Here is a 27,070-nt window from a genome sequence, read left to right on the forward strand (position 1 = left end):
TGCAGGGACACAGTTTCTTCTCAGTGGTGTCTTTTCATGATATTGTAGACTTTTAAGAAGTCACTTATTTTAAGGAGAAGGGTTAAATCCTTATTTTAAGGATTAAGGGTTGAATTTTTTCCTTTTCTTTTTTTGAATGTAAGTATTTTTAGGACTCTCTCCTCATTATTCCCCCCCCCACCCACCCCCCACCCCCGCCCCCGGTTAAGATGTGAATGAATGCTGTAGTTTTTTGTTTTTTTTTTTTTTTCTTTTTTACCTTTTAGCAGGATTTGATTACAGCCCTGAAAGTTCTCTGGGAGAACAGCTCCTATTTTGAATAATAAATGGAGACAGAGAAATAGAACCTTGTAAGTTGGTGGGATGTAGAGGTCAATTACGGTCACAGCACAGGGAAAGCTGAAGGCAAAACAACTCGTTAAGTGCAAGTTTGTTCCCACAGGGGAAGCAAACTTGGTCTCACTTTATGTAATTGAAGTTGGATTCCTCTCTTTCCTGCCCCTTCTGTGGGTCTCTATTTCTTTGTCCCAAGTACCCTTTAAGTGGGTCACCTCCACTTAAGCAGAAAAGACGCCCTGCCTGGTGTGGCTTGAGGTCTGTAGAATCGCTTCCCTGATTCAAAGCACCAGCACTGTTGGTTTGTCCTCCTGTCACCAGTCTCTCACCTGTCCCCTCCCTTGTCTGTTTGGTGAGGGCCATGTACTATGTGCTTGGTGTTGGCGTGCATTTTTATCCTTTCCCCTCAGAACAACCCTGTATAGTATATAATGGACCTAATAAGGTCCATTTTTCAGCTTAGCAAACCGAGGCACAGAGAGGTCTCAGGATTCACCGTGAGACACACAGCTCCACAGTTGCGCCAGATTGCAGATCCAGGACCATCTCATTCTTTAACACCATGCTTTTTTTCTCTTCTGTTTTGTTTCCTTTTTCATTTCAAGCAAAATTTAGTGTCTCTTGTGCTCCAAGCACAACCCTCCTGGGGATTTGAAAGATTCAGATCCCTCTTTGGTGAAGCTCTCGCACATTCCACTCCGTGACTGCGTCTCCCCCTTCCTTGTCTCCCCATCTCGCTTTGTACGTCAAAGTTGGTTGGTTTTTTTTTTTTTTTCTTAACCTACTGATCACTTAATCTTGATATCAGACGGGCTCTTTGGAAATTTGGAATCTGGAGAAGGCAGAGTTTCGTAAGAGTAGAATAATGTTTCAAAGGGTGCAGGCAGGTGGTGCATATAAAAAAGGAGGGGGTGCTGTGATAAACCATCTTGAAAAAGGACGGTCAGTAGGCTTCTTTGCTGTAACACTTTCTGCCAGGCTGCCTCATGGCTGTCCATGAAGGGGAGCTCCGGCATTTGTAGGCATTACTTCCCCAAGGACCATCTTTTCTAAGATATTTTTCAAGGGGTGCATTTAGGAAAGTTAGGGCCGAGTTACGTGTCATGTTCGTTACCCCACACACCAGCTGCAGGGAGATCCCGGCAGCGCGGGGTTGTCCCATGAACCTGCCCTGGCCTGGGATTCACAGGGCCCGGAGGGGAGGAGGTGGCATTGCCTGGCCGTGGGGTGCACTGGGCCTGCCCCTGCTCTACCGGGGGTGAGTGGCCGGCCAGGCGTTCAGTCTTGGGTCCCACTGGCCTCCCACTGACTCCCCAGCTGGCCGGGGTCTCAGTCATCTGAACCCCAGGCACTTTGGGCCTCCTCCACACTGGCTCCCAGACAGCGGACTGCGTGGTTCTCTTGGATTCTCTGTGCTCTCTTTTGCTGTCTCTGTTTTTTAATCTCTTTGTTTCTTCTTCTGTCTCTTTGTGTCTCTCTCTCCCTGCTCCTCTTTGTTTCTCACTCTCTGCTCCTTTCTTTCTTGGTCTGCCTCTGCCTGTCTTTCCCTGTCTCTCTCTTTCACCTCCTGTGTGCGTGTTGGTTTCTCTGCCTCTGTCTGTCTGTCTCTCCCCGGTTCTGAGTCTGTCTCTGCCACTGTCTCAAGCTCTGTCTCTCCCCTCCCCCTTCCCTTCCCATTGTCTCTAGTTTCACAGACGTTTACATTGCTCTGTGGCATGATGACGATGCTATTCGTTGCAATTGCCTTGAAAAACTGCAAATCCTTTCCGTTTCGGGTTCCCTGAAGTGGCTTACAGTAGAATCAGCTTCCACGAAAGTCTTTGCAGACTCTCCCTTCTTGCTTGCACCCCTCCTGAGCTCCTGCCTGGCCCTTAATCTGTTTCAGTGGCACTTTGTGCCCCAGCATCTGTCACTCTCTATTACCACTTTGTGTTGAATTTTTCTTTTTTTAATCTGTGGATAGATGGCCGCCCTGTGACAGGGGCTGTGTTCATTTTCCTCTTCTCAGAGGCTGGCACACAGTCACTCAGGGAGCAGTTGCTGTCTGAGTCGGGCCACGCACCTGCAGTATCTATGGAAACACTGTTAACCACAGTATCTGATCATCCAGAAAGGTGCTGTCCTGGAGGCTGCTGGATGCCAGAGACTTCCCGTTAATCCTCGCTGCAAGCTGCATGGTGTTTCCATGGGCCACCTTCCCTCCGTTATAGAAATGACTGAGCTGGTGGGAGAGAAAGACGAGGAATTTAAAACTCAGGGGTGAGACAGATGGACAAAGCTCATCCCAAGTTTTGTAATAAGGTCTACTTTGAAATAAAATGCTTCCTGGGACTTTCTTGGTATCTTTAAAACCTTCCGAGGGAGGGATCTCATTTGAGGGCTGATGCTATTTAAGTCCAGAGCTTAAAAGAAATATATTTTTCAGCTGGGTGGCACTTGCCGCATGTCTAATGATCAAGCACCAAATTGTCTGCGGTCCCACAGCAGCTCTAAACAGCGCATTCCAAATTATAAGAGGCTTTTTAATTCGGCACTTGGACATCCGTGTTCTAATCGTCTACCGTCTTGAAGGAGATTATTTTTAAAAGTGCCATTTAAGAGAGGCTGCTAAAAATATGTCTCACGTAGAGGCTTAAGTCAGAAATATTAGTTTTTGTCACAGAATCATCCGGAAAGATGCTTGCAGAACCCACTTTAAAGAGCTCAGTGCCAGAGAATAAAAGCCCCTCTTTGAGCCCAGTCACCCTTTTCTGTCGATGGGCAAATTGCCCACCTGATCACACGTCCCTTGGCATTAATGCTGGACTCACAGGTCTGTCTGCCCCCATGTGCCCAGGTCTTGCCCCTGGTTTATGCCTGGTTCACTCATGGCTGTGGGTAGTTGGGTTCCTCTGGGGAGCCCTGAGGGGCTACAGTTTAGCATTTGGGTAGACAGAGCCTGGCTACCCAAGGCTTACGGGTGTGGAACTTTGAAATTACATTTCCAGTAAGATCAGAGTTTTGTGTCAATTGGCAGATGCAGCGCGTGCAAGCTTTGCCACAAAGCTGATCCCTTAGTGATGCAAGTAGGAAGCACTGGCAAGGTACAGAGTCATCAAGACATGTGCACATTGGGCTCCTAATGACTTCAGCTGTGGGTTCAGGGAGGCATTTGCTGCCTGTCCGTCACTCGTGTTTTGTGAGGCTGTTTTGACACTGAGTGTGGGGCATGCTGCAGGGTTGTGGAGGACATGGGCTCCGCCCCTGAGAAGGTAGAGAGCAGAATATGTTTTGCCTGACTTGCGTCTCTCTGGTTTGACTGCATTGTGACTTGGCATGGAGACAGGTAACTCAGAGACTTTTCCTGCCACTGACTCAGAAGAGATAGAAGGCCAGGTTTACAAAGCAACTCTTGCCCCCGATTTTGCCTGCTTGCTCACGTGGCCACGTCATCACTCGGCTTAAGTTCGCTGCTCAAGGCCCCATCAGCAGGAAGAATGACAGGCAGCAACAGTCAAGGAGCTCTTGGGTCTCCCAGGCCCTGTGCTCCCCTTCTGTTAACCCCTCCGTCCGTCCTAACAGGAGCTCGCTCTTTCTTCTTTTGTTTTCATCTGACCCAGGAACTCGGAGTTGGATGAACTGAAATCCTGAGCTCATGACCCACACCTACTATGCAAAGAGCAAACAAGGCCTGCTCTTCTGTATTTAATATGGTAGCCCTGATCTCACTCTTTGCCTCTGTGGAAGCTGCTCCCAGACTCTACCCTCACCGCTCCTGCGGGTTCAACCTCAAGACTTTGGGTTGCTTGGCTCCTAACCTCTGTGTATTTTATTGGCATGTAAGTGTCTCAATCTTATGTTGTTAGCCTGGAAAAGCTGTTCTTGAGGCTCAAGCAACCATGTGGCCTGGGCTTGGACCTCTGTCCCATGCTGTCAGACTGTGGTGCTGTCCTTGACTCATGTCATTTTTGTCATCCTCAAGATGTAGACTCTCCAACCTCTTCCATCCTGTCTCCACTGTGCCTTGTCACTCCTACTGACTAAGACATGTCCATCTAAATCCTAATTTAATTGATTCTATTTCTGCTAAATTAACACACGCTGTATCTCCAAGGATACGTAATAACCACGTGATTATACTTGTATAAACCCTCTAAATATATTATATGTGCTTATTTCTTAATAAATATCTTTCTCCACAATAACAGAGTTCCCGTCTGATTAGTCCTCCTCCCCCACCAATTGCATGTGACTCACATTTTTTTTTTTTTTAAAGATTTCTTCCTATTTTTTATAATATTAAAAAGAAAAAAAGGCCCATCTCTTCTTCTTTCTCTCCTGGTCCATCATTAACTTGGGGCTGCCAAAGTGGAGAGTGGCATCTGGGCATCAGAGGGATCTTACAGTTTGTTCTGGAAGCGTTCCCAATCTCCTTGAAGTGGATTTATGTAACCTTCCAGTGGAAATAAATGCTGTTTTTACTGTGTGTGTCATGGAGGTTGATTCCCTGGTCAGCTGGTTTGTGGGATCCAGAGCCGATTGTGCCTAGATCTGTTGTTGTCTTCTTTTCTGGGAAACCAAGCCAAACCATTGGCTGCCTGTTCTTTTGAAAATGACCTCTTCCTGAGGGGACAGGTAACATCTTGGAATTGCCTGTGGGGTCGCTGAGCCTTCCTGCCCATTGGATCTGCAGAGCTGCTGCTCTTGTTTCTGAGGAAAAGGATTTTGCTGACCAGGGTTCAAGTTGTGTTCTCCCAGATACACAAAACCTCTGGGCCTTATCCACACCGAAGTGGGTGGCCGTGTTTTGAGATGTGATGGATGTTGCCAACCAGGTGTTTGAGATCTGACTTTGACAAGGCTTTTGATAAAGTCAGAAAAACCTTGTGTCCACTCAGATTTGTTTTTTTTTTTTTTTTTTTCTGTCCCAGAGTGTCATGGCCTTTGCCAGCATGAGAGCATGTGCCTCCAATGAGAATCACCTGCTTCCCCTGTTACAGCGAGACTCACAGCCAGCTGTGGCTCCCGGTGCCTCCGTACATGCAGATCTTTTTTGGGCCTTTTTTTTTCTATTGAAGTAGAGTTGATTTACAGTGTTGTGTTAGTTTCAGGTGTACAGCAATGTGATTCAGTTGTATATATTCTTTTTCAGATTTCTTTTCCATCGTAGGTTATTACAAGGTATTGAGTATAGTTCCCTGTGCTATGTAGTAGGTCCTTGTTTTTTATCTATTTTATATATAGTATTAGCCTTGTTTTAGAAAGAATCTGGCAGATGCTGCAGCAGGACCTGACCCTGGCCTTGTCCTCGCCTCTCGCTCTTGGGCCATGGAATCCTGCCCCTCACCTTTGCTTGTGCCCTTCTACTTGCATTGCCTTGCTTCTCTGCCTTTTGTCTTTCAGAAGACATGCTTTAAATTTTTTTTTATTACACAAATAATATAAGAATCTATTTTTGAAAGAAATTAAGTACTATACAACTGAAGAGAGTATAAAATACAAGTGTCCCTCTCCCAGAGATCCTTACTCTAAGAGTTTGGGTATGTGTTGCCTTCTCCTTTCTTCCCACCCTTCCAGATCTTCCCCACCCTTCAAAATCCAGCTCATTCTAAAGCCCTCAGTGGCCTGGTCAGTACTGAGTTGTTTCTATTTTTAACTTCTTCTGAATTCCTGTAATCCTTTTCCCCCTCTGAACCACCCATTTTGTCTACTTTTCTTATGTTGTCCTTTGTTTACTTATTAATGAATTTGTTCTGTTGACTTATACCCAGTTGATTTTTTTCTGCCACTGGACAGAAGTTTGTTGTCCAGTGGAGGACACACAGAGACATGTTACCACGTAATTGCAGTGGAGTATGAGGAGGGTCTGGCAGAGGGCAGGCTCTTGATACGTATTTGTTGAATGACTGAAGTAACAAACAAATAAGAGAATTATGTAGAATCAGGTGTAATGGTGGCACAGTGTTGGGTTAATTAACTGCTGGGGTTGTCCTGGAAGGCTTCAGAGAGGAAAGGTTTGACTTGGGTTTTGAAGGATGAGTAGAACTTGGTCGGGAAGATGGGCCTATCAGGCGGGGGGACTGGTGGTGTAAATCAGTGTGGTGCGTTCATGGATATTATCATCCACTAGTTTCATGGGTGTATCTTTTGGCTTCTCCATCAGATAATGAAGTCCTTAAATGTGGGAGTGACATTTACACTCTTACCTTCAATGGGTAACATTTATTAAGCACTTTTTATATACCAAATCTTTCCCCAAGTGTTTTACATGTAGTAGCAAGCCCATGAAGTAGATATTACTGATTCCATTTTAGAGATAAGGAAACTAAGGCACAAGTAAGATAGATAATGTCCCCAAGTCCTTAGGACTAGTAAGTGTGGAGCTGGTAGGTCTTACTTTTTGAGTCTTCATGTCCGCATCCCTAAATGGGGTGATGCCCACAAGAGAGAGTTGTATGAGGTTTGAATTAAATGAGATAATACGTCTAAATCATCCAAAGTCGGGGCCAAATATCAGCTTATCATAACCTTGAATAAAGTAGCACCTCCACCCCCTGCTTTATTTTTCTTCATGGCATTTATCACTGCTTGGCATAGAGCTGTTGATTTGCTGTCTCCCTTTGTCTGTTGTATATTTGACTGTGTCCCCAGTACCTGGTAAAGAGTATTAAATATTTGTGGCATAAATGAATGAATATTAGTTCTCACTTCCCACCATAGCACCCTGACTATGGATGCTCAGAAAATACTTGATGGGGCTTCCCTGGTGGCTCAGTGGTTAAGAATCCGCCTGCCAGTGCAGGGGACACGGGTTCGAGCCCTGGTCTGGGAAGATCCCACATGCCGTGGAGCAACTAAGCCCGTGCACCACAACTACTGAGCCTGCACTCTAGAGCCTGCGAGCCACAACTACTGAGCCTGTGTGCCACAGCTACTGAAGCCCACACGTCTAGAGCCCGTGCTCCACAACAAGAGAAGCCACCACAATGAGGTGCCCGCGCACCGCAACAAAGAGTAGCCCCCGCTCGCCGCAACAAGAGAAAGCCCGTGTGCAGCAATGAAGACCCAACACAGCCAAAAATAAATAAATAAAATTATTTAAAAACAAAAAAGAAAGAAAATACTTGATGAATTTGACTGAAGCGAAACATTCTATGCCAGTTCCCTACACCGACAAGGGACCATGGATTTATATGTCACGAGATGATCAACATTGCTGTTTTCATTTTTTATTTGCTGTCATGTTCAGGGAACTATCATATGTCTCCCACCCCGATTTCCGTGATGTCTCAGTTTAAGCGTTTCCAATTTGAGTATGAAATTATCCATCAGTCACAGAGAGAATTTGTGTTGTCCTAACCGGGGAAACTGTTGATGGAACAGCGAAGGCTGGCTGGAGGAGGCTTGCCCCCTCTGCCCCGGGCCCCCATCTGGAATATCACTTCTCCCCCTGGACAGCGGTCCGATCTTGCCCATCCCCAGGATCCAGGATGATACCACGTTTATCTATTCACTGCATAAATAATGCAATAGCATGCTCCATGTGTCGGGGGCTGACCTGGGCACCAGTGATGCAGAGAACGGACTGTTCCCTGGGCCCTCCTAGTCAGCAGTGTGGTGGAGGAGACACTCACGTGAGCTGAGCTGAGCTGATGGCATCCAGGCCCTCACCAGAGCCCGTAAGCTACGAGTATCTATTCTGGGGTATCTAGACCCCAGCTCCGCAGAAGGAGAATCTCTGCAGTGGGGTCGGGGCCCCCCCTCATTGGCTCGGGTGATTCTAACGCAGATGGTGCTGAGAACCACTGACACCTAGAATTTAATAGAGTTTTGGTTTGATTGGATTCAGTTTGCCTTCTCTATATAGCAAGTGTAGTTGGTTTTCTATTTGCTAGAGTGATTTCCTTTTGAGTAAATTTTATAACTAAGAAAGGTGAGTTGATTTAAAAAATAACATTAATAAACAATAGTGCAGGTAGTACGCGAACGTGGCAAACATCACGACGGTGCCTTGTGACAGACTGATATGTGGGAAGTACTCCTCTTTGTTTTATCACAGGATCAAAGTTTTAGGCCCCCTTATTTTGGTTCCCATAGCATCACTGGGACGGATTGGGCAGTATGCCAACAATTCATGAAGGGGTAACACAGAAACAGTGAACACAACTCATCATTATACTTGTTTAGGGACTGTGCTAGTTGTCTATTTCTGCATAACAAATTGTCCCAGAACGTAGAGGCAGAAACAACATTTTGAAATAGCAACATTTACGATCTTATGGTTCCAGGAATCCATGTGGTTTAGTTGGTTCTTTCTCTGGGTCCGGGCCACAGACATCTCAGGCCTGATGGGGGAAGGGTCTGTTTCCATACTCACCCGTGTGCTTGTTGGCAGGACTCAGTTTCTCAGGGGCTCTTAGACTGAGGGCCTTAGTTCCTCCCGGGCTGTTGGCTGGAGGCCGTTTCTCACCACCCTAGTTCATCATAGCCACTTGCTTCATCGAAGTGAGTGAGCCAGGAAAACATGAGAGAGACCAGCAAGATGGAAGTCGCGGTCTTTTATAACCTAACCTCAGAACTGGTTTCCCATCACTTCTGCCTTCATCTGTTGGTTAGAAGTGAGTCAGTAGGGCTCACCCACGCTCAGGGAAAGGGATGACACAGGGCACGAATGCCAGGACGGGGGCCACCGGGACATATGTTAGGAGGCTGCCTAGCCTGGGACTACGCTGAAGACACCCACTAATCCACATCCCTGTCACCTTGAGGGGCACCCATGGGAGAGCGTTCTCGCAGGTCCTAATGCCAGGAGAAGCTGTGCTTCCTCTCAGCATTCACTGTTTGTTTTTGTTTGTTTGTTTGTTTTTTTGTGGACACAGTGAATCTTGTAACTAGTTTTGTTTCACTCTTTGGTCAAGAGGCATTTGAGTCAAAATTACTGCTGCTTTTTGATTATAGAGAAATGATTGTATAGAAATTTATGATCTGGAAATTCTGTGGCAGGACTTTCTGCATACTGATGTTCTCTGGTCTGGTCTTCCGTAGTAGTTCTGTTTTCTTTCTTTCATCCCTCTCCTCCATTCTTTTTGTATTATTATACTGAATTGTATATATTCTTACATGTCTCTACTTTCACATGTCTTGGGGTTTGGGGAACTTGGTATTTGTCAGTTTTGCTGTTTCAGGGTGGACTCTTGGTTTCTGAGGTACAGAGGGACCAACACCTCCGTTTTCCTAGTGCCCGGGGTTTCCAACCAAGAGTGTGTGGGCAAGGCTGGCAGTGAAAGCCCTGAGTCACCTGGTTGCAGGGCGGGGGTGGATCACAGCTCCTCAGAACTTGAGCGACAGTGGCCAAGTCTGTGTTCTCCAGGCCTACACGTGCCTCTCTGCTTCAGTAACAGCATGGTTTGGCACAAGGCCCTTCACCTCTTTGAGCCTCAGTTTTCCCATCTATAAAATGGGGTGTGGTATATTGGTCAGGGTGGGCTGGGTTATGCTGCAGTAACAAAGAACTCCAAAATGCCACTATAGAAAACAATGGTTTCTGTCTCATCCGTGTTGCATGTCCTTCACCGGCTTGCTGGCCCTCCGCTGCATCCTGTCATCATTCTCACACCCAGACCCAGGCTGTGGTAGGGGGACAGAACAGCCTGGCCGAGCACACACTCTCTCTTCCACCTGGGTATGAGCCACATCACTTTTCTCTTATTTCATTGGCAAAGCAAGTCCCCTGGACGCAGGTCACTGCAGGTGAGTGAGGACACGCAGTCCTACCAGGCACCTAGAAAGAGCAGAGTTATTTGTGGCTGGCCCTGGTGACTTCCAGAGGTGGCCGCTTACTTGCCTCCTAGGGTGGTGATGGGACCTCAGTCAGATAATCTCTGCAGAGCTTTTGGTGCCTGGCGCCTGGGTAGCACTCACTGAACCGTGATACTGGTGGTAGTTACGGTGGCTCTGATGGCGATGCTCATTAGAGAAGTAAAGCTTGTCTAGGGGCCCACAGTTTGCAGACCTCCGTCTGATTGATGTATCCATTCAGTCCATGTATGTGGAGTTTCTCAGTTTCCCGAGTTCCACGTACTATGCTTTGAACCGGAGACCAAAGACAAGATCGACATGGTCTGTGTCCTGAAGTAGCTCCAGTCTCTCCTTGGCAGCAAGGATTGAAGGCTTTCCTTTGGGTTTTTCTTTTGAGGGCTTGACCTTCCTAGGAAAACATATGGAATAAAATAAAATAAATGCCACACCTGGAAGGGATCATCGTTTCTGTATCAGTTAGGATGCTTTCAGTGGCAGAAACAGAGGACCCAAGCCACAGTGGCATCAGCAGAGCAAGGAATTTGTTACATTAGGCAACTGAAAAGTTCAGAGCTGGATGAGCCATGGTCCCATCTTCTCAGTAATCATCAAGAGAAAGAACGAGACTGTCCACCATAGCCAGCAAAATCCCCAGGCTTCACTCTGATTGAACCAGCTTGAACCAGTCATGTGGCCACAAGGACAGGATATGCTGACTGATCTGTGTTATTTGGTGCTCACCCTTGGATCAAGGCTGGGTAGGGTTTGTTCCACACAGATCTCTTGGTGGGGTGGCTTCCCGGGAGGGGAGTGGGTGCTGGGCAGCAAACAGCCACAGTCCACCGCTTTATCCTGCCTTTTCCTTTCCTTGGGGAGGAAATGGAAGCTCAGAGCAGGGAAATGGCTTGCCTGCTGCCACTCAGCATGTTAGAAACAGAGCAGGGACCAGGCTGTGGGTCTAGGACTGTATTCTTGCTGCTTTGACTCGGTTCCAAAAGCATCTTCTTGGGAAGTCATCAATTTCGAAGGGGATTGGGGACACATCGCACTTTGGGAGATGTAATTATAAAACAGATGTTAAATTGCACTGTCCCTGGCATCTTTAATGGGCAGAACTTCATTATTTATTGCTTGTTGATAAAAGACAGATTGAAAATTAGACAGATTTCTCCCTGGCAGGACTGGTTGTCGTGTCTGATCTCTGCGGGGAGAGGTCTGGGGCTCTAACTGAGGGTGTTGGTGATGGGCTTCCTAAGTCAGCAGTGGCAGCAAGTGGCAGCTGCCCAGCCATGCTGAGGCCATTATTTAGGCTGGTTTTGGGAGGCACTGGTGTGTGTGTGCAGCAGGGCTGTTAACTTTGACATGTGAGTATTTCTGGAAGGTGCTGTTTTGGAGTTACTGCTGGTGTTCATCGCTGAACGTCACACGGCAGCTTGTCTGGGTGCTGGTTCAGGAGTGGGCCTTTTTAGTGCTCAAGGACAGGAGCTCAGCTTTAAGAGTTCTTTCTCCCTTTCTGCCATCAAGGCCATCACCTTTTACTCTCGCACAGCGGAACCCCTAAGGCTGACCAGCTGCCCGAGCTGTTCTGTGGAATCGATTGACCCAACCATCCTCCCACCCATCTGGTGTTTCCGAGAGCCGATAGCACAGTGGATTGGGTTGGGTGAGTGAATGTAGGAAATAGTTTGCACCTGTAGTCAGCATGTTCCTCACGGAAGATCATGTCTTCCAGCCATTTCCTACCCCCGGCCTCTGACATGACCTTCCCTGCCTGTGTGTAGCACCCTGACCCGACCTTATTCATGACTTCAGGAGATGCTTGCTGAGTGCCTTCTCTGTACCCAGCCCTGGGATACAGTACACCAGACTCTATCTGCATTATTTCACTTAATCCATAATAAGCCTAGCAGGGAAGTATTACTTGCCTGCTTTATACCTGAGGAGAGTGAGGCTTGGAGAGGTCGGGGGCCTTGGTTGGGATGGCACAGTAAGCGTGCAAGCCCAGACCTGTCAAATCCCAAAGCCGTGTTCTTTCACTGCGTGTTATAGCCCATTGTGGACTCTCCACCCCACACCTGAGTCCACTCCTGGCTCTGGCACTTACAGCCCTGTGCCCTTGAGCAGGTTAAGTCAACTCTCTGAGTGTCTGTTTCCTCATCTATAAAGTGAGCATGATAATAGTATCAACCCCTCAGGGTAATGACGCATTTAAAATGTATAACCCAGGGCCGGGCACCGAGCACGAGATCAATAAATGTAACAAGTCACCACAAGCTTGGTGGCTTAAAACAACACACATTTATTCTCTCACGGTTGTGGAGGCCAGCAGTCTGAAATCAAAGTGTGGACACCGGCAGGGCCAGGTATGATCTGGAGATTCCAGGGGAAGAGCCTTCCTGCCTCTTCTAGCTTCTAGCGGGCCTGAGCATTCCTTGGCTTGTGGCCACATCATTCCAATCTCCGCCTCTGTCTTCACATGGCCTTCTCCTGCTTCTCTCTGTGTGTCTCTTCTAAGGACACTTGTCATTGGGTTTTAGGGCCCACCCAGATAATCCAGGATGATCTCATCTCGAGATCTTTGACCTAGTTACATCTGCAAAATTGTTTTTCCAAATAAAGTCACATTTACCGGTTCTGGACCTTAAGATATGGACATACCACTTGGGGGGCCACCATTCAAGTCATTACAGCTGCTGTTATTTTAAAAAAATGTTTTGGAAGGCACATGTATTACATGAATACATTCTGAATGTAAATATTCAGACATTATGTTAAGATCTCTTTGTCAGTCACCCTCAGGTCCATTCCCTTCCCCAGAGACCACCGTCCTGGTGAGTTTGGTGCTTATCCTTCCAGACCTTTCTGTTAGGATAGAAAGATAGATGTCATCACGGATTATTACCCTGCTGCCAGGCCCCATGATAAGTCCTGGGTGTCCGAGGTGGGTGAAAGCACAGCCTGGTGCCCGGTCAGCTTGCAGGTGTCTAGGGAAGTAGGGAGTAAACCAGTGATCTCCATGCACGTGGGAGGGGCCGTAACAGCCACATGGACAAAGTGCCGTGGGGACACCACGGGGCAGCCTTCAGCTCTCTTTGTAAAAGAGGAACGTCAGGTTCTAAAGGCTTTGCTGAGTGGAGGCACCTCAGCCTTGTAGGGTTTGAAAGATGCCAACCTTGAAAGGCACAAGTCTGGGGAACTGGGTGAGGAAGGAACCTGGAGTGGACATGGCCGGTGGCAGGAGTGAATCCAGAGCTCCTGGAGGCTGTGCCTGGGGATTGTCCTACTCGGGGAACTGGAGGTTTTCTCCAGGGTGGTGAGTTTCAAGCTGTGTCCCACGGGGCTCCAGGCCTCTGAGAAGAGGACACAGGGGCTGGGGTGGGTGGGAGGAGGGCAGAGCCCTGGGCTCTCACCCAGCTTGGCCCCAGCAGCCCCTCTCCCTGGTGAGTGACGTGCATGGGAGCTGTGCCCAGTGGCCTGTGATCCCCTCCCAGCATGGTCTCCAGCTGCCCCAAGCCTCAGGAGCAAACATGCAAACAAAGGAAAAGCCATGTGCTTTGGCTGACTGCCGTGTTGACAAATGGTGCTAATAGGTCTAGATGGACAAAAAAGACAAGACGAGATGCCTCTGGGTGACTTTTCAAAGTCACCTTTCTGGGTTTTCTCGTGTAGAGGACACAGATGGTGTCCATTGTGCTGGGAAGTGAGGCAGCCAGATGGACCGTGTCCTCCAGGACTGACCTGAGCCGCTGTGGGTGTGGTGAGTGAGAGGCGCTCAGACCTTCCAGAAGCGTAAGATCCGCCTCCACGCCCAGCCCAGTGTACTCGGCCTTACGAGGACTCCCGCTGGGCCTTCGTGTGCTGGGCTGCTCTGGGTGATGCAGCCATGGCTGTGCTTGGAGCCCCGGCTCCCGGGCTCTCTTCCCTGCACTTGACATCAACTGTCTCACTTCTTTGTCAGGACAACCCTGCGAGGGAGGTGGAATTGCTGTATTTATTCTGCAGAGAAGGAAACAGAGGCACAGAGAGGTCGGGCCACTTGCCAGGCTCACAACACTGGAAAGAGGGCCCCCAGGCGCTGGGCTCTGGCGTCCGTGCCCTGCGCCCTTGCTGCTGTGCTCTCCACCGCGTCCCCCAACCCGCGGCCGCCAGGGTGATGCCCTGCAGAGCAGCCAGGGCGCTGCCGCTAACGCTGGGCCTCTTGGCCAAACGTCAATCGATAAAAGTGGTTTGCTTACCCCAAAAATCGAAATCTTGAAAGTACAGGGAAGGGAAAACCCCCAGGTGCGTTTTCAGCCTGGGCCATATTCACAGACATGTGGAAATACAAGCTCAGTCTTAATAAGAGGGGAGTTGAAGGGTAAGAAATAAAATAGGAAGCTTTCTGTTCCAGCAGAGCGGGCAGATCCAATAAAAGAGAGTAGCGTCTAGGTTTCTGTTGCTGACGTGTAGAAACCAAGTTGGCCGTTCAGTTTTCGGTGCCTTAGCACTGGCTGGGAGGGGCACTGGACTACATCAGTTCTCTTTGCTCCTTGTGGCACAGCTGGATGGGGCTAGAAATGCTGGGCTGAGGAGAACGCGGACAGCCTGCTCGAGTGCCCGTTCTTGCTGGTGGGGCCGGTGCTGCTCTGCTCGGAGCAGCTGGTGGGCGGCCCTGTGCTGCCCCAGAGACAGATCAGGAGACATGGTGAATTCTCAGTAGTGGGAAATGGGTTCTGATTAAAAAAAACACCCGAGCTGAAGGCAAGGTCGCTAAAGTCTGGAGCTGGCCCGAGTTCCCCTTCTTGTTTTGTCCTCTTCCCGCAGGGAGGTGACAGGGAAGGTAAGAAATGGCAGCTGAGGACGAGGTACTGTAACGGCACAGGCAGCGTGCTGGGCAGCTTATAAACAGGACGCTGCAGAGGTTGGGGTGGGTGAGTGCTGGCCCCACTTTACAGAAGAGGAAACTGGGGCATACGTTTCACGGTTAGTAACCGGCAAAGCCCGGATCTCCCTGACCTTTAGACACCAGCCTAAAGGACCTGGGCAGCCAAAGGGAATCACTAAAGAACTTCCTGAGAAACTCACCCCTCCAACCCACCTCACGCACCTGAAGCAGCCTCTAGGGTGTGGCTCTCTTATTTGGAAGGGGTAGAAATTAAATCCGCAGAAAGAACCCTGGGAGGAAACATTCCAGAGTCATTTTGCTTTTATCTGCAAGTCAGCAGTGCCTGCTTATCTGCTGATGTAATCATCACACTTGTAATGGCAGAAATACAGTCCAGACGTGTCAGTAGCCGCAGGGAGCGCAGGTGTATACATGCTCTGACTGCCCGAGTGTCTTCATTTCCCGTTACAAGGAACAGATTCCTTCCCTCAGGAATTAGCCTGGATTCTCGTTTTGCACCCTTGTTTCTTTGGGGGGAGGCGGCATGTGTAGTAAAAAGAGCACAGCTCGGATTTCAGCCAAATTTGGGTTTGAATTCTTGCTGTGTCCATGGGCACATCGCAGAGCCTCTCTGAGCCTCTTGTAGAACATGGGACACGAAATCCTCACATTAAAAGGTTGCTGTGAGGATGATGTAAATGAATGTAAATAAGGGCCTGGATCCTTAAATGTCATTTCGTATCCCTCCCCCTCCATCCAGATCTGGGGCCTCTCTTTACGCTCAAGTACTGAAAGTCGTTTCACGAAGCTGTGAAGCTCAAACATTTGTTCCTCCCCCCCGAGAAGAAGGAAGTGTTTCCTTGAAATTACTGATGATTTTTCTACATCTGTTCAACCATCAACGACAGCAGAAGTTGGCAAACTTTTTCTGTAAATGGCCAGAGAGTAAATATTTTAGGTGCTGTGGGTTGTACTGTCTCTGTCACACGGACTGAACTTTGGGGATAGAGTGTGACAGCAGCCATAGGTGATACACACATGTCATACCAGCGTCACTGTGTTCCAGTGAAAATTTATTTACAAACGCAGGCTGGATTTGGCCTCTGGGCCATAGTTTGCCAACTGTTGATTTTGATTCTGGGGAGGTACTGGATTTGGGGATCAGGAATATAAAAATGAATGAGCCCCCTCCCCACCCCACCCTGGAGGGTTTCCCCCAGCAGCACGCCTGCCTGTGCGAGCTCATGAGGGCTGTTCTGTTTGCAGGAAGACAGCATTTGGGGTAACAGGCCTGGAGGGGGGCCTTCTGTTGTCCTTCCGGCCTAGTGTCTCCAGCGCATCAACCCAGATAGACTCAGATCTGCTCCTGTCTGCAGTAGTGAGCTCCGCAGACCTGCTGCTTAAACCTCCTTGATACATCTTAATGCTGTTAAATGCTGCTCGGTGGTCCCTGGCTAATTTCTAAGTGACAGTTTCAGTTGTGTTTGCTGTGTATTTAAGGAAATCCTACATTCACTCTCCGCTTACACTGCAATCCTGGTGAGAGCAGTTTTGGATTCTAGAGTTTGCACAACTCTGCTTCTCCTTGGCATCTTCTGGTTGCTCTGTGCCTCCATTTCTCTGGCTGTTCAATGGGAGTTAAAGGTGAAATGAGGCAGTTTGTTGAGTGTTTTCTAAACTTCTTTCTTCTTAAGTAAATCATGCTTGTGTACCCTTTTCTTTAAAAGGAGCTCTGCCTTGGAAACTCGATATGAGAAATGGGTCAAAGTATAATAGAAGCTGCTCTTTTTTTTTTTGGCTGCATGGCATGCAGGATCTTAGTTCCCCAACCAGGGATCGAACCTGCGCCCCCTGCAGTGGAAGTGCAGAGTCTTAACCACTGGGCAACCAGGGAAGTCCCTAGAAGCTCCTCTTGCTGAAGAAGGGCATTGGGGGAGGGGAGGCTCTGGCCACTAAGCCCTTGCAGCACCTACTAGGAACTTTGGAGATCTGTCAGGAGCAGGCATGACCCCCGCTGTGCTGTGGGGCCATAGAAACCTGCAGTGGGGGGACCCAGCCACTCCTCAGCCCTGGGTGTCCTCAGGTGTAGCAGGAGAGGGTTTAGATGAGTCGAATGCTCTCAGCTCCTTCTTAAGAAGCCTAAGTTTTTCGCTAGAGATTGGCTGAGAATTAATAACTGAAGAATAGCTTTCTATTAGTAATTACTAATACTTTCTATTAGTAATTACTTAATTAGTAATTAAGCCTAGAGAAACTGGAGACCCTTGTGGATTTGTACTTTCTTTACAGGTGAGGCTTAAAAAAATCTGTTGCTGAAAAGGCAATGGGCAGACGTTGGCAAATTATCTGGTGTGCCAAGTTGAGATGGCATCTGCATGTGTGTGTGTGCGTATGGGGGTGTGTGTGCGTATGGGGGTGTGTGTATGGGTGTGTGTGTGCATATGGGTGTGTGTGTATGGGGGTGTGTGTGTATGGGGGTGTGTGTGCATGTGTGTGTGTACATTGGTGTGGGTGTGCATATGGGTGTGTGTGTGTACGGGTGTGTGTGCATATGGGTGTGTGTGTATGGGGGGTGTGCGTGTATGGGTGTGTGTGCATGTGTGTGTGTATATTGGTGTGTGTGCATATGGGTGTGTGTGTATGGGTGTGTGTGCGTGTATGGGTGTGTGCATATGGGTGTATGCGTATGGATGGGTATGTGCATACGGGTGTGTGTGCGTATGGGTATGCGTATGGGTGTGTGCGCACGTATGGGTGTGGGTGTGTGTGCGTATGGGTGTGTGCATATAGGTGTGTGTGTATGGGTGTGTGTGTGCATATGGCTGTGTGTGTGCGCGTGCATGTGGATGTGTGTTTGTCCATATGAGTGTGTGTGTGTATGGGTGTGTGCATATAGGTGTGTGTGTATGGGGGTGTGTGTGCATATGGGGGTGTGTGTGCACGTGCATGTGGATGTGTGTTTGTGCGTAGGAGTGTGTGTGTGTATGGGGGTGTGTGTGCATATGGCTGTGTGTGTGCACGTGCATGTGGATGTGTGTCTGTCCGTAGGAGTGTGTGTGTGTATGGGGGTGTGTGTGCATATGGCTGTGTGTGTGCGCGTGCATGTGGATGTGTGTCTGTCCGTAGGAGTGTGTGTGTGTATGGGGGTGTGTGTGCATATGGCTGTGTGTGTGCGTGTGGATGTGTGTTTGTGCGTAGGAGTGTGTGTGTGTATGGGTGTGCGTGTTCGCTCAGCAGCCTCCTGGCTGTTCCCTCTTGTCTGCTGCCCAGAGTGACTTTTCAAATGGGGACTTGCCCAGTCTCTCCGTTGCTTAAATCCTTTTGGAGGCTTCCCTCTACCTGAGCAAAGACCAGAGCCACGCCGTCCTCCCTCAGGCCTCAGCTCCAGCGCCGGTCCCTCCAAACCTCTTTCCCGAATCGCCTTCCCAGACACCTTAGTTATCTTAATTCTTCTCCATGGACTTTTCACACTGTAATTGTGCTATCAGTTATTTCAAGACTGTCTCCCTGGATGGATTGTGTGCTCCATGGGCCCCAGGCCTTCATCTCCCCTGCTCCCTGCTGCCTCTCTGGTACCCAGAGTGTCTGGCCCATAAGAGGAACCTAGTACGGATTTGCAGACTAAGTGAGTAACAGTGTGTGCATCTGTGTTGGAGCAGCTGGCCCTTCACGCGTGCGTGGGGACTGCTGGGCCCCAAACGCCTGTCTGTTCTGTCCAACATCCTTGAACTCTGCCCCTGAACGATGAGAGTAACTGCCACTTAGCAAGCCCTTTGTACGTATGTTGTCCATGCATCTTAATTGCGTGGAAAGAAACTAGATGTCCATTCTTAGTAAATTAGATAATTTTCTCACGCCCCCTCCCTTCTCATCCCTGCCCTCCTCCAACCATCCCGTCCCCCATCTGTCTATTTGTTCATCTGTACATCTATCCATCCATTGGGAACATGCTCTGAGCAATCAGTATGTGCCTGATACCATCTGGGGTTCTGAGAATACTGTTCCCGAGGCCCTCAAGAGTCTTTCTGGGAAAAGCAGACACATCAAAAACTAATTCACAGAAGTGTGCTAGCCTGCCTTTATGCAAGCTTCCAGGGCTACTCAGAGGATTGAATTAAAGACTCTTTAAAGATCTTATTTGCCAGTTCTTTACTCCCAGTAGAGAGTCTCGGGCCTCAGCTGATGCCTCTAATTGTATATTTGTAAAACAAAGAACAAATTAACAGATAAACACACAACCAACCCTGAAAGTGGTCCAGACCTGGCAGCAGCCTCCCTGAGGGGAGGAAAGCCCAGGCCTGCTTTGTGTTCAAAGCAGCAGCCCTGAGCCTGTTTGTCCTCTGGCCCAGCGACCAAGCTGGAGACAGAGCCATGCATTTCACATGTTGTTCCTTCTTAAAAAGTGAGAAGAGAAAGCAAGGTGTTGGTGGGATGGGAAATAGTTGTCGTTTCTGGCAGTGCAAAGTGAGAGCTAATTGCTGAAGAAAAGGCTATGTGAAAAGAGGGATGTGTGAGAAAGTGACTGGAAAACATAAATTATGGGTGTTTTTTCATGATTGGGACAAAGATTTGCTGTCCTGTATTGTCTGCCTTTTTGCCTTGTCTTTTGAGCAGTGAATCCGAGAGCCCTGTAATTAGAAGACAAGGAATATGGTTCTCTTCCTTTGGTTCCTCTTATCTCCAAACTAACTCATCCTTCTCATGCATGATGATTTCGAATTTGCTCCAGAGCAGTTTAAAACTTGATTGACACTTCCGTGGAAATGGAGCTTCCCTCATCATTCACTTGTTTCCTCAGTCACAAGTGCTCAGTCAGTGCCCACAACATGCCAGGGCCTGTGTGAACGACCTTTCGTGGAAGCTGCTGTCCCCACGCTCGCAGGGAGGGACCAATACAGAGTGTGGAATAATTGCAGCCTGAGCACCGGGAATGGTAGAGGGTGGCAGTGTGGAAGCTGCTTATTTCCGGTGATCAGGGAAGGTATCTCATAGGAGGTCATCTTTTAGCTGAATCTGAAAAGATGTGAAAAGAGCCAGCTGTACAAAGAGGCTGGGGGAAGAAAGGAGGGAAGCATGACTTGCGATAATACATCCTTCACAGTATTTATTTGAGGATTAATAATGTGCGAATACATTGGCGCATAGTAGATGCTCAATGCACATTGGCCCCCCTCTGCCCGCCATCTTTGTTGCTTTCTCGCAGGGCCTTCAGAGAGCCATGTGACTTCTTTCATGATCAGTGGAGGCTGACTTGTGTACCCAGAGATGGAAAAGGATTCTGATTGTGGGTATCGCCTGTCCCTCCACATCCTTGTGTATGCAGCGCCTGGGGTGTTTGCTACAGAAAGACCCAGAAATCCTGGCTGCTCTGTTTCTCCAGCCATGGGCTCTGCCTTTCTCTGCACTCACATACTGACCCCCGAACCCCCAGACCGCAGGCCAGATGATGAGCCGCCTTCTCTGCAGGGCCAGGGAGAAGCAAATGAGGACAACCACATGTACTTGTGCTCCATGTTGGAGGGAATCAGAAAGGACCCTCCATTGCAGAGATGTGTCCTCCAAGACTCCCCAGGGCTTCAGGGAGGCACGAGGGATGTTTGTGGCCAGTATCAATGGAAAGTTGATTTTTCTTACAAAATCTCTACCCCACAAGTCTTTCACTACCAGAATATGAAGTCAAATCAGCTTTCTGGATGCTTACTGTAAACCCCAGATGCTATCTAGCTCCAATCTGGGTAGACAGAATGAAAAGAGGGCATGTTAAGATGTTTAATAAGTTTGGCCATCAATTATCATCCTGCAGTTGCTGTAGAGCCTGGCCTGATTTTTAAGATCTATTCCACTGAGGTCAGAAAGTTCACGGACTCTTTTTCCAGCCAGCCTCCCTGAACTCAGGCAGACACACAAATGTCTCCTGGCTTGCTGATGCCAATAATGCCAGTAATCAGAAGAAAAAGTCCTGGGGGCTTCCCTGGTGGCACAGTGGTTAAGAATCTGCCTGCCAGTGCAAGGGAAACGGGTTTGAGCCCTTGTCCAGAAAGATACCACATGCTGCGGAGCAGCTAAGCCTGTGAGCCACAACTACTGAGCCTGCGCTCTAGAGCCCGCGAGCCACAACTACTGAGCCCGCGTGCCACAACTACTGAAGCCCGTGTGCCTAGAGCCCATGCTCTGCCACAAGAGAAGCCACCGCAATGAGAAGCCTGCGCACCACAATGAAGAGTAGCCCCTGCTCGCTGCAACTAGAGAAAAGCCCGCACACAGCAACAAAGACCCAAAGTGCCAAAAATAAAATTAAATAAATAAATTAATTAATTAATTAAAATGTTTAAAAAAGGAAAAATTTTTTTAAAAAAGAAGAAAAACTCCTGAGTTGGGAGGATTTAATAACTCCCAGGTACTTAACATCCATTGTCCAAGAGGGTCCCCCTACAAATAAGCATCCCTGAAGGGAAATTTATCTGTCAGGAAGATACTTTCTTTTAAAAATTGATTGTTTTCAAGAAGCTCTCTGTTCATATCATTGTAGAGTGACATCTGTCCTTAAAAACCTCACCTTATCTTTTGCTTCTGGTCACCCTTCCCCTCAGCCTGGTGGGGCAGACAGTCAGAACCTTGCTTCTTGTGAACGAGGTTCCCTGGGTCCAAGCTCTGTTCACATCCCGTTTGAGACGAGGCTGCATTTAAAGGCAGTGTAATGAGGCCACTGGTGCCTTCACAGTCTGTGGGTCCTTCCTCCGATCTGCTTACCTGATCCTCACATTGTGCCGAAGAACCTTCCCCAGGCTCAGGTGCTGAGGGAAAGCTCAGAGAGGAGAGGTGGAGAGCCACCCTGCAGCCCCGCCAGAGAAGGCACTGGGTTCCATGTGGAAGCGCTGAGGGGAGACTGGTGTCTGGAAGGGGGCGCTTCAGAGCCAGCCTTAGCCCTCGTTCATCCCCCGTTAATAGAAGACCTGAAGGCACAGCCTCTCCCATCCTGCGGGGGAGGATTGGAAAGACTATTTTATTCACTTTACGCAGTAATGCGTAATGTATTATGTATATAATTATGCAGGTGTATATTATGTATGTATATATACACAATATAATGTGTATCTGTTAGTGTTTACACGATTAATGCATCTTCACTGTAGAAAGTACAGGAAAGTTCAGATCCATGCTACAGATCCATCTGACCGCCCTCTCTCTGATACCCCACTGTCTTTCGGATCTCTTTCATCCTAATATTGATCCACAGTCATTATGAGTTATATTTAAGACTCGCACTAGGCATTTGCAGTCTGTAGCAGCTTTTTTTTTTTTCTTCTTAAATTTTTTTTTTGGTCGTGCCCTGCAGCTTGCAGGATCCTAGTTTCCCAACCAGGGATTGAACCCAGGCCCTCGGCAGTGAAAGCGCCGAGCCCTAACCACTGGACCGCCGGGGAATTCCCCATAGCGGCTTTTTATTAAACAGAGACCAGGAGCTTTTTTTCTATGCCATTAGACATTTATCAAAAGCACTCTTTTGGTGGGATAATGCATTTTAGTTTACATTTTTAATTGTTAGATTATTTTGAAACTCGAACGATACAAAAGAGTGTTGGCTAAATACCCTTGCTCCCACCCTGCTGCCTGGGTCCCACCCCCACCCCTAGCACCCACAGGCTGGTGCCCCTTTGATTGGTGCCTTGAACTTCACTTCTCTACCTTCTTGATGCAAAAACAAACAAATACAACTTGATATTCTTCATTCTCTGTTTTCGCACCCAAGGTAGTGTATTAGACCCACCGTCTGTACCCTGCTTTTGCTTTCACATGATGGTCCATCTTGGAGATGTTTTCATAACTGCACGTGGAATGCTATCTCATTCTTGAAAAGCACATTTAAATTCTTTTAAAGCAATTCACTCAAAAGGTAAATTTTTTTAATCTTCCAGAAAGATAGCAAATGAAAAATAAGCATCATTTCTCTCCCCAATCCCACTCCTAATCTGTTATCAACGATAGCCACTGTTATTTTCTTAGATCCTTCTCCAGAATTATTTTTGTGCTCGTACCTTCATGAGTGTGTGTGTGTGTGTGTGTGTGTGTGTGTGTGTAACTCGTGTCTTTTTAAACCAGGCATCTCATATGGACATGTCATAATTTCTTGAATCATTCCTCTGTAGTTGGACCTTTAGATCCTTTTGGTTGGCGTCTTTGTTTCTCTGGATAACAGAGGACTGTGATTTCTGGGTCAAAGGATGTAGGTGTCTTTAGGGATCTCAGTACACACAGCCCCGTGGCTTCCCCTGATAGATTGTACCAGCTCTCACCCCAGCCACCCAGAGGAAAATAACAGTCCCTCTAACAGCAGGGCCACCCCTACCCCCAGCCCAGGGAGCTCCTGATCTTTTGAAACTGATGTTCTCTCAAGCGGTTAGGTGGGTTTCTCCTTGTTGGGCTTGAAAGAATCTCTCAACAGCAGCTCCTTAACAAAGCCTGCAACCCGGAGCCCAATTGAATTGCTTAGTTCCAGGAACCTGGAAAGGGCTCAGCTTGGGCCATTCTCCCTCAGGGCTGCCATGTATGGGATGAGACACCCCCAATGGCAGGCAGATTCGTGTCTGGTGTCAAGGATAACAGACAACTTCTCAATAGTTGTCATATTATTATAGCGCACAGGTCAGTCAAGGAGACCCTTCTACCTGCCTGGCACTGTTCCACATGCTCTACACGTATCAACTCCTCTTGTTCTCAGAACAACCCTGTGCGTATTAGTATTATACATACCCATTTTACAGACAAGGACAGTGTGATGCAGAGAAGTCAAGTGACTTGCTCGTGGCCACACAGTCAGGAGCTCGGGCTTGGATCCTGTGCCGTGTGGTCCCAGAGCCCAGGCTGCATAACCACTGCATCCTCGTGCCTCCAAAAGGAGCCTGCTGTTTCTCTAAGGACTATCTTCTAATGTCTTCTTATCCTCTGTACAGGCAAGACTTTGCCAAGTCTCACCTTCTCCTGTCACCTTTGAGCTGGCTTTTCCTCTGTTTGCTAAGGGTTTGTAGCAGAAAAGCCTGGACAGACCTGGATTCGTATCCCTTTCCTACATGTGTGGCCTTGGACAAGTTCAGCCTCTGTGATCCTCAGTTCCCTCATCTGGGGGGCAAGGAGCATTACCCACCCCCGGATCCTTATCACGATTGATGAAGATTGAGGATAAGGAGAATGCCCTGACAGGTGCACAGTGTGAAACTTTCCCTCGTCACCCCGCACCCTTCTCTATCCCTCTTGGTTCTTCTTAGTTTTGCTACACAGTCTTAAGTTCTCTCCAGTTCAAATTCGATCCTATCACAAAAGGAAGCTCATTCCCAAGGTCTGATAACATCACGACTTATTGAGCATCTACAAGTGCTGGCCATTCGCTGTCTGCTCTGGGTGAGAATTGCCATTCCGCCAGGCGTTTTAGTTTCTTGCACCCAATCCTGTTCTCATGGGGCCCTTCTGAATCAGAAGAGAAGGTCATGTTCGGCTGCCTTAAATTGCTCACACATGTGAGGGGAGAGGATAGAGCCATTTGGGGGACAGACATTTCCCTTTGTGTTTACACACCGTGTGTCTGTGCGTGATGGTCATCACAGTGATGATGCATATTTTTGCCTTTGCACGTTTGATACCTTGCCTCTCAGCTCCTAATTAGGCCTCTATAGCTCCAAAATTACATGCTTTTACACACCCATGATGATCTCAGTAGGATTAACAGTCCTTTTTATCTGTGAAGGTAATTGAGATCTTTCATGGTGGCATATTTTTATTACTGTAACTCCGTCTTTAACCATCCTTCCATAAAATCTCTTACTGTTTTCCAGTGACTGCTTCTTCACCTCATTCTGAGCAGGAAATGCTCAGGGGTCATTGAGAAGCAGAATTTCCTGTGATTGTGCAAACCATGGTAACCATGATGCATTTTCTCTCTCCCCTTCCCCCTCTCCCTATGGCAGGTGCCTGGAGATTTGAGTCAAACATCCGAAGACCAGAGTTTGTCGGATTTTGAAATGTAAGTCCACAGCATCTGCTCATGAGGGGCCCTTTAGAAACAAGACTCTGTTACTTGGCTTGCGTCCCAGGAGACCGTAGAGGGAACCAGCAACCGCTGTTGAAACCTGCATGGCTGATTTGGTTATTGTAGAGGTGGGGAGTTGTTTGCCTGCAGCCTGAGTCTGGCCTTCAGATGTGTTTTTATCTCCCTCTTTGGGTATTGAAAAACAATTTTTTTTGGCTGACATTTAAGAGTCGGAAGGTATCACATGAAAATTTAAATTTCTCCATTTTCTTTAAAAGAAGAAATCCCGCAAGGCCACCGTCAGCTAGAGCTGAGCAGCAGCTGCCTCTTCCATCCAGGGCGCATGCTTGTCAGCTTGCTGCAGTCCCCACTGCTCCCTTTTGTCTGACTGTGGCCCACTCCACTCATTCCATTGTCTGGGTGTCTCCTGTTCAAATTTTGAGTTTGCAACTCCTGGGCTATTGGAAATGACAGTAGTTCAGTACGTTGGTCTGATTTTTGATTGGATTTAATTCTGCCTGACGCCTCTGCTGATAACCCCTAAGGAATTTAGTTGGTCTTCAGACTGATTCTTTCTGATCAAGTTGCCTTGGTTTTTGGACCAGTAATCCCCTGGGGCTGGTGAAGAGAGGAGTGAGTCCTGAGTTAAGGGCAAGCAGAACGTCCCTCCTCTCCCATTTAGTTGTGCTGAGTAGAGGAAGGTTCAGCTTCCCCAGGAGAGGGGGCGGGGCATCGGAAGAGCATTTTGTTAGAGCCAGGCTAGCAAGTTGAAATCTTAACTGCAGGGACTCATTGCTGGTGTGACCTTGGGCGAGCCACTTAACCTCTCTGAGCCTGAGTTTCCTCATTCATAAGGCGCAGATCACAAGAGTGGAGTTATGAAAAGCGCGGAGGGGATCAAGAGGCCCCGCAGTGCTTGGCAGCTGCGGTAGAGGTGGAGGTGGCTGTTAGATTGGTGAGGGGGGTCGTGGAGGTTAAGAGGTGAAGGATGAAAATCAAAGGCGAGTTTTGCTTCGCATGGGCCTTTGGGGGGCGGGGTGGAGGGAGTACATAGTGAAGAGGGTCATGGATGGTGACCTGGTGGAGGGAAAGGGGGACCAGCTGGGGAGAGAAGTGAAAGCCGCAGAGGGGATCCCAGAGACGAGCCACTCGTGAGGCGCAAGGGATCATTCCTAAAGCAAGAATTTATCACGTGCCTGCTGCGGGGAGGGGTCGTGCCAGGTCGTCGGTGGGAGAGGATGAATCAGCCATGGTCCCTGCTCTCAGGCAGCCTCTGCCGGGTCCAGCCACTCATCTCTTCTCCTCCTCCCCCCCGCCCCCAGGTTGATCATCTCTACTAAAGCCAGAGGGAAGTGCCATTCCCTCTCCCTCTTCTCTTGCAGAGAAGGCCCTGGCTGACCTCAGCTCCATCCCCAGCCTCCCCTGGCCTCCCTTCATACCAACTGCCCTGGTAGATTTGACTCCTCCAACTTATTTGGTCTTCCATACTCGGGATCATTTATTTTATTCCCTTAACTCACACTTCTAAGTCTAGGAGAGAAAGGACAATCAATTCTAATACAGCGAGCTATGTGCTCTGAAAGGGAGAGCACGTACGGGGGACCTGGGGACCTCCCAGAGCCCTGGGAGGTGGTCCAGCCCTCACCAGTCCTGGGAGGTTAATGAAAACCAGAGTGTCAGTTACACTTCTACACCCCTCCCCCTCCCGACAGAAATGAAAGGGGAACACTCTAGTCACTAGCACAGTTTTGGGGACCTTCCAGGAGGGGTGTCATTAGATATCCAAACCAGTTGGTGCCTCAGAATGGCAGTTTGTACTTGGAGCCCTGGGGAGGTGATCAGTAGGGTGTATTTTGCCCCATGAAGGCGGTCAGCACCTGGGCTCAGAGCTTAGAAGAAATGCTGCTTCAGGAGAGAAGCGTGAGGCTGTTGAGTCATGGACTCTTCCATCATCAGTGTCTCAAGCTGTGTTCTAAGCACAGGGGCTTGGCGAATTTCAAGAGCTGCTCTTTAGAGATAAGGAGAGCTCGAGGAAAAGCGTTTAGCCCTGGAGCAACTCCTAGCAGAAACAA

General features: G+C 48.4%; 1 protein-coding gene across 4 annotated transcripts in view; it reads left to right on the plus strand.

Annotated features, from left to right (window-relative positions):
* SNX29 (sorting nexin 29) overlaps positions 1–27,070 on the plus strand; it is a 569,335-nt gene that overhangs the window by 362,569 nt on the left and 179,696 nt on the right. For all 4 annotated transcript variants that reach the window (XM_036826193.1, XM_036826192.1, XM_036826194.1 and 1 more), the window contains one exon: positions 24,937–24,992. In XM_036826193.1, coding sequence (XP_036682088.1) covers positions 24,937–24,992 — 56 coding nt within the window. The remainder of the gene's footprint in view (positions 1–24,936; positions 24,993–27,070) is intronic.

This window comes from Balaenoptera musculus, chromosome 15 (assembly GCF_009873245.2).
Source record: "Balaenoptera musculus isolate JJ_BM4_2016_0621 chromosome 15, mBalMus1.pri.v3, whole genome shotgun sequence".
NCBI classification, from domain to species: Eukaryota; Metazoa; Chordata; class Mammalia; order Artiodactyla; family Balaenopteridae; genus Balaenoptera; species Balaenoptera musculus.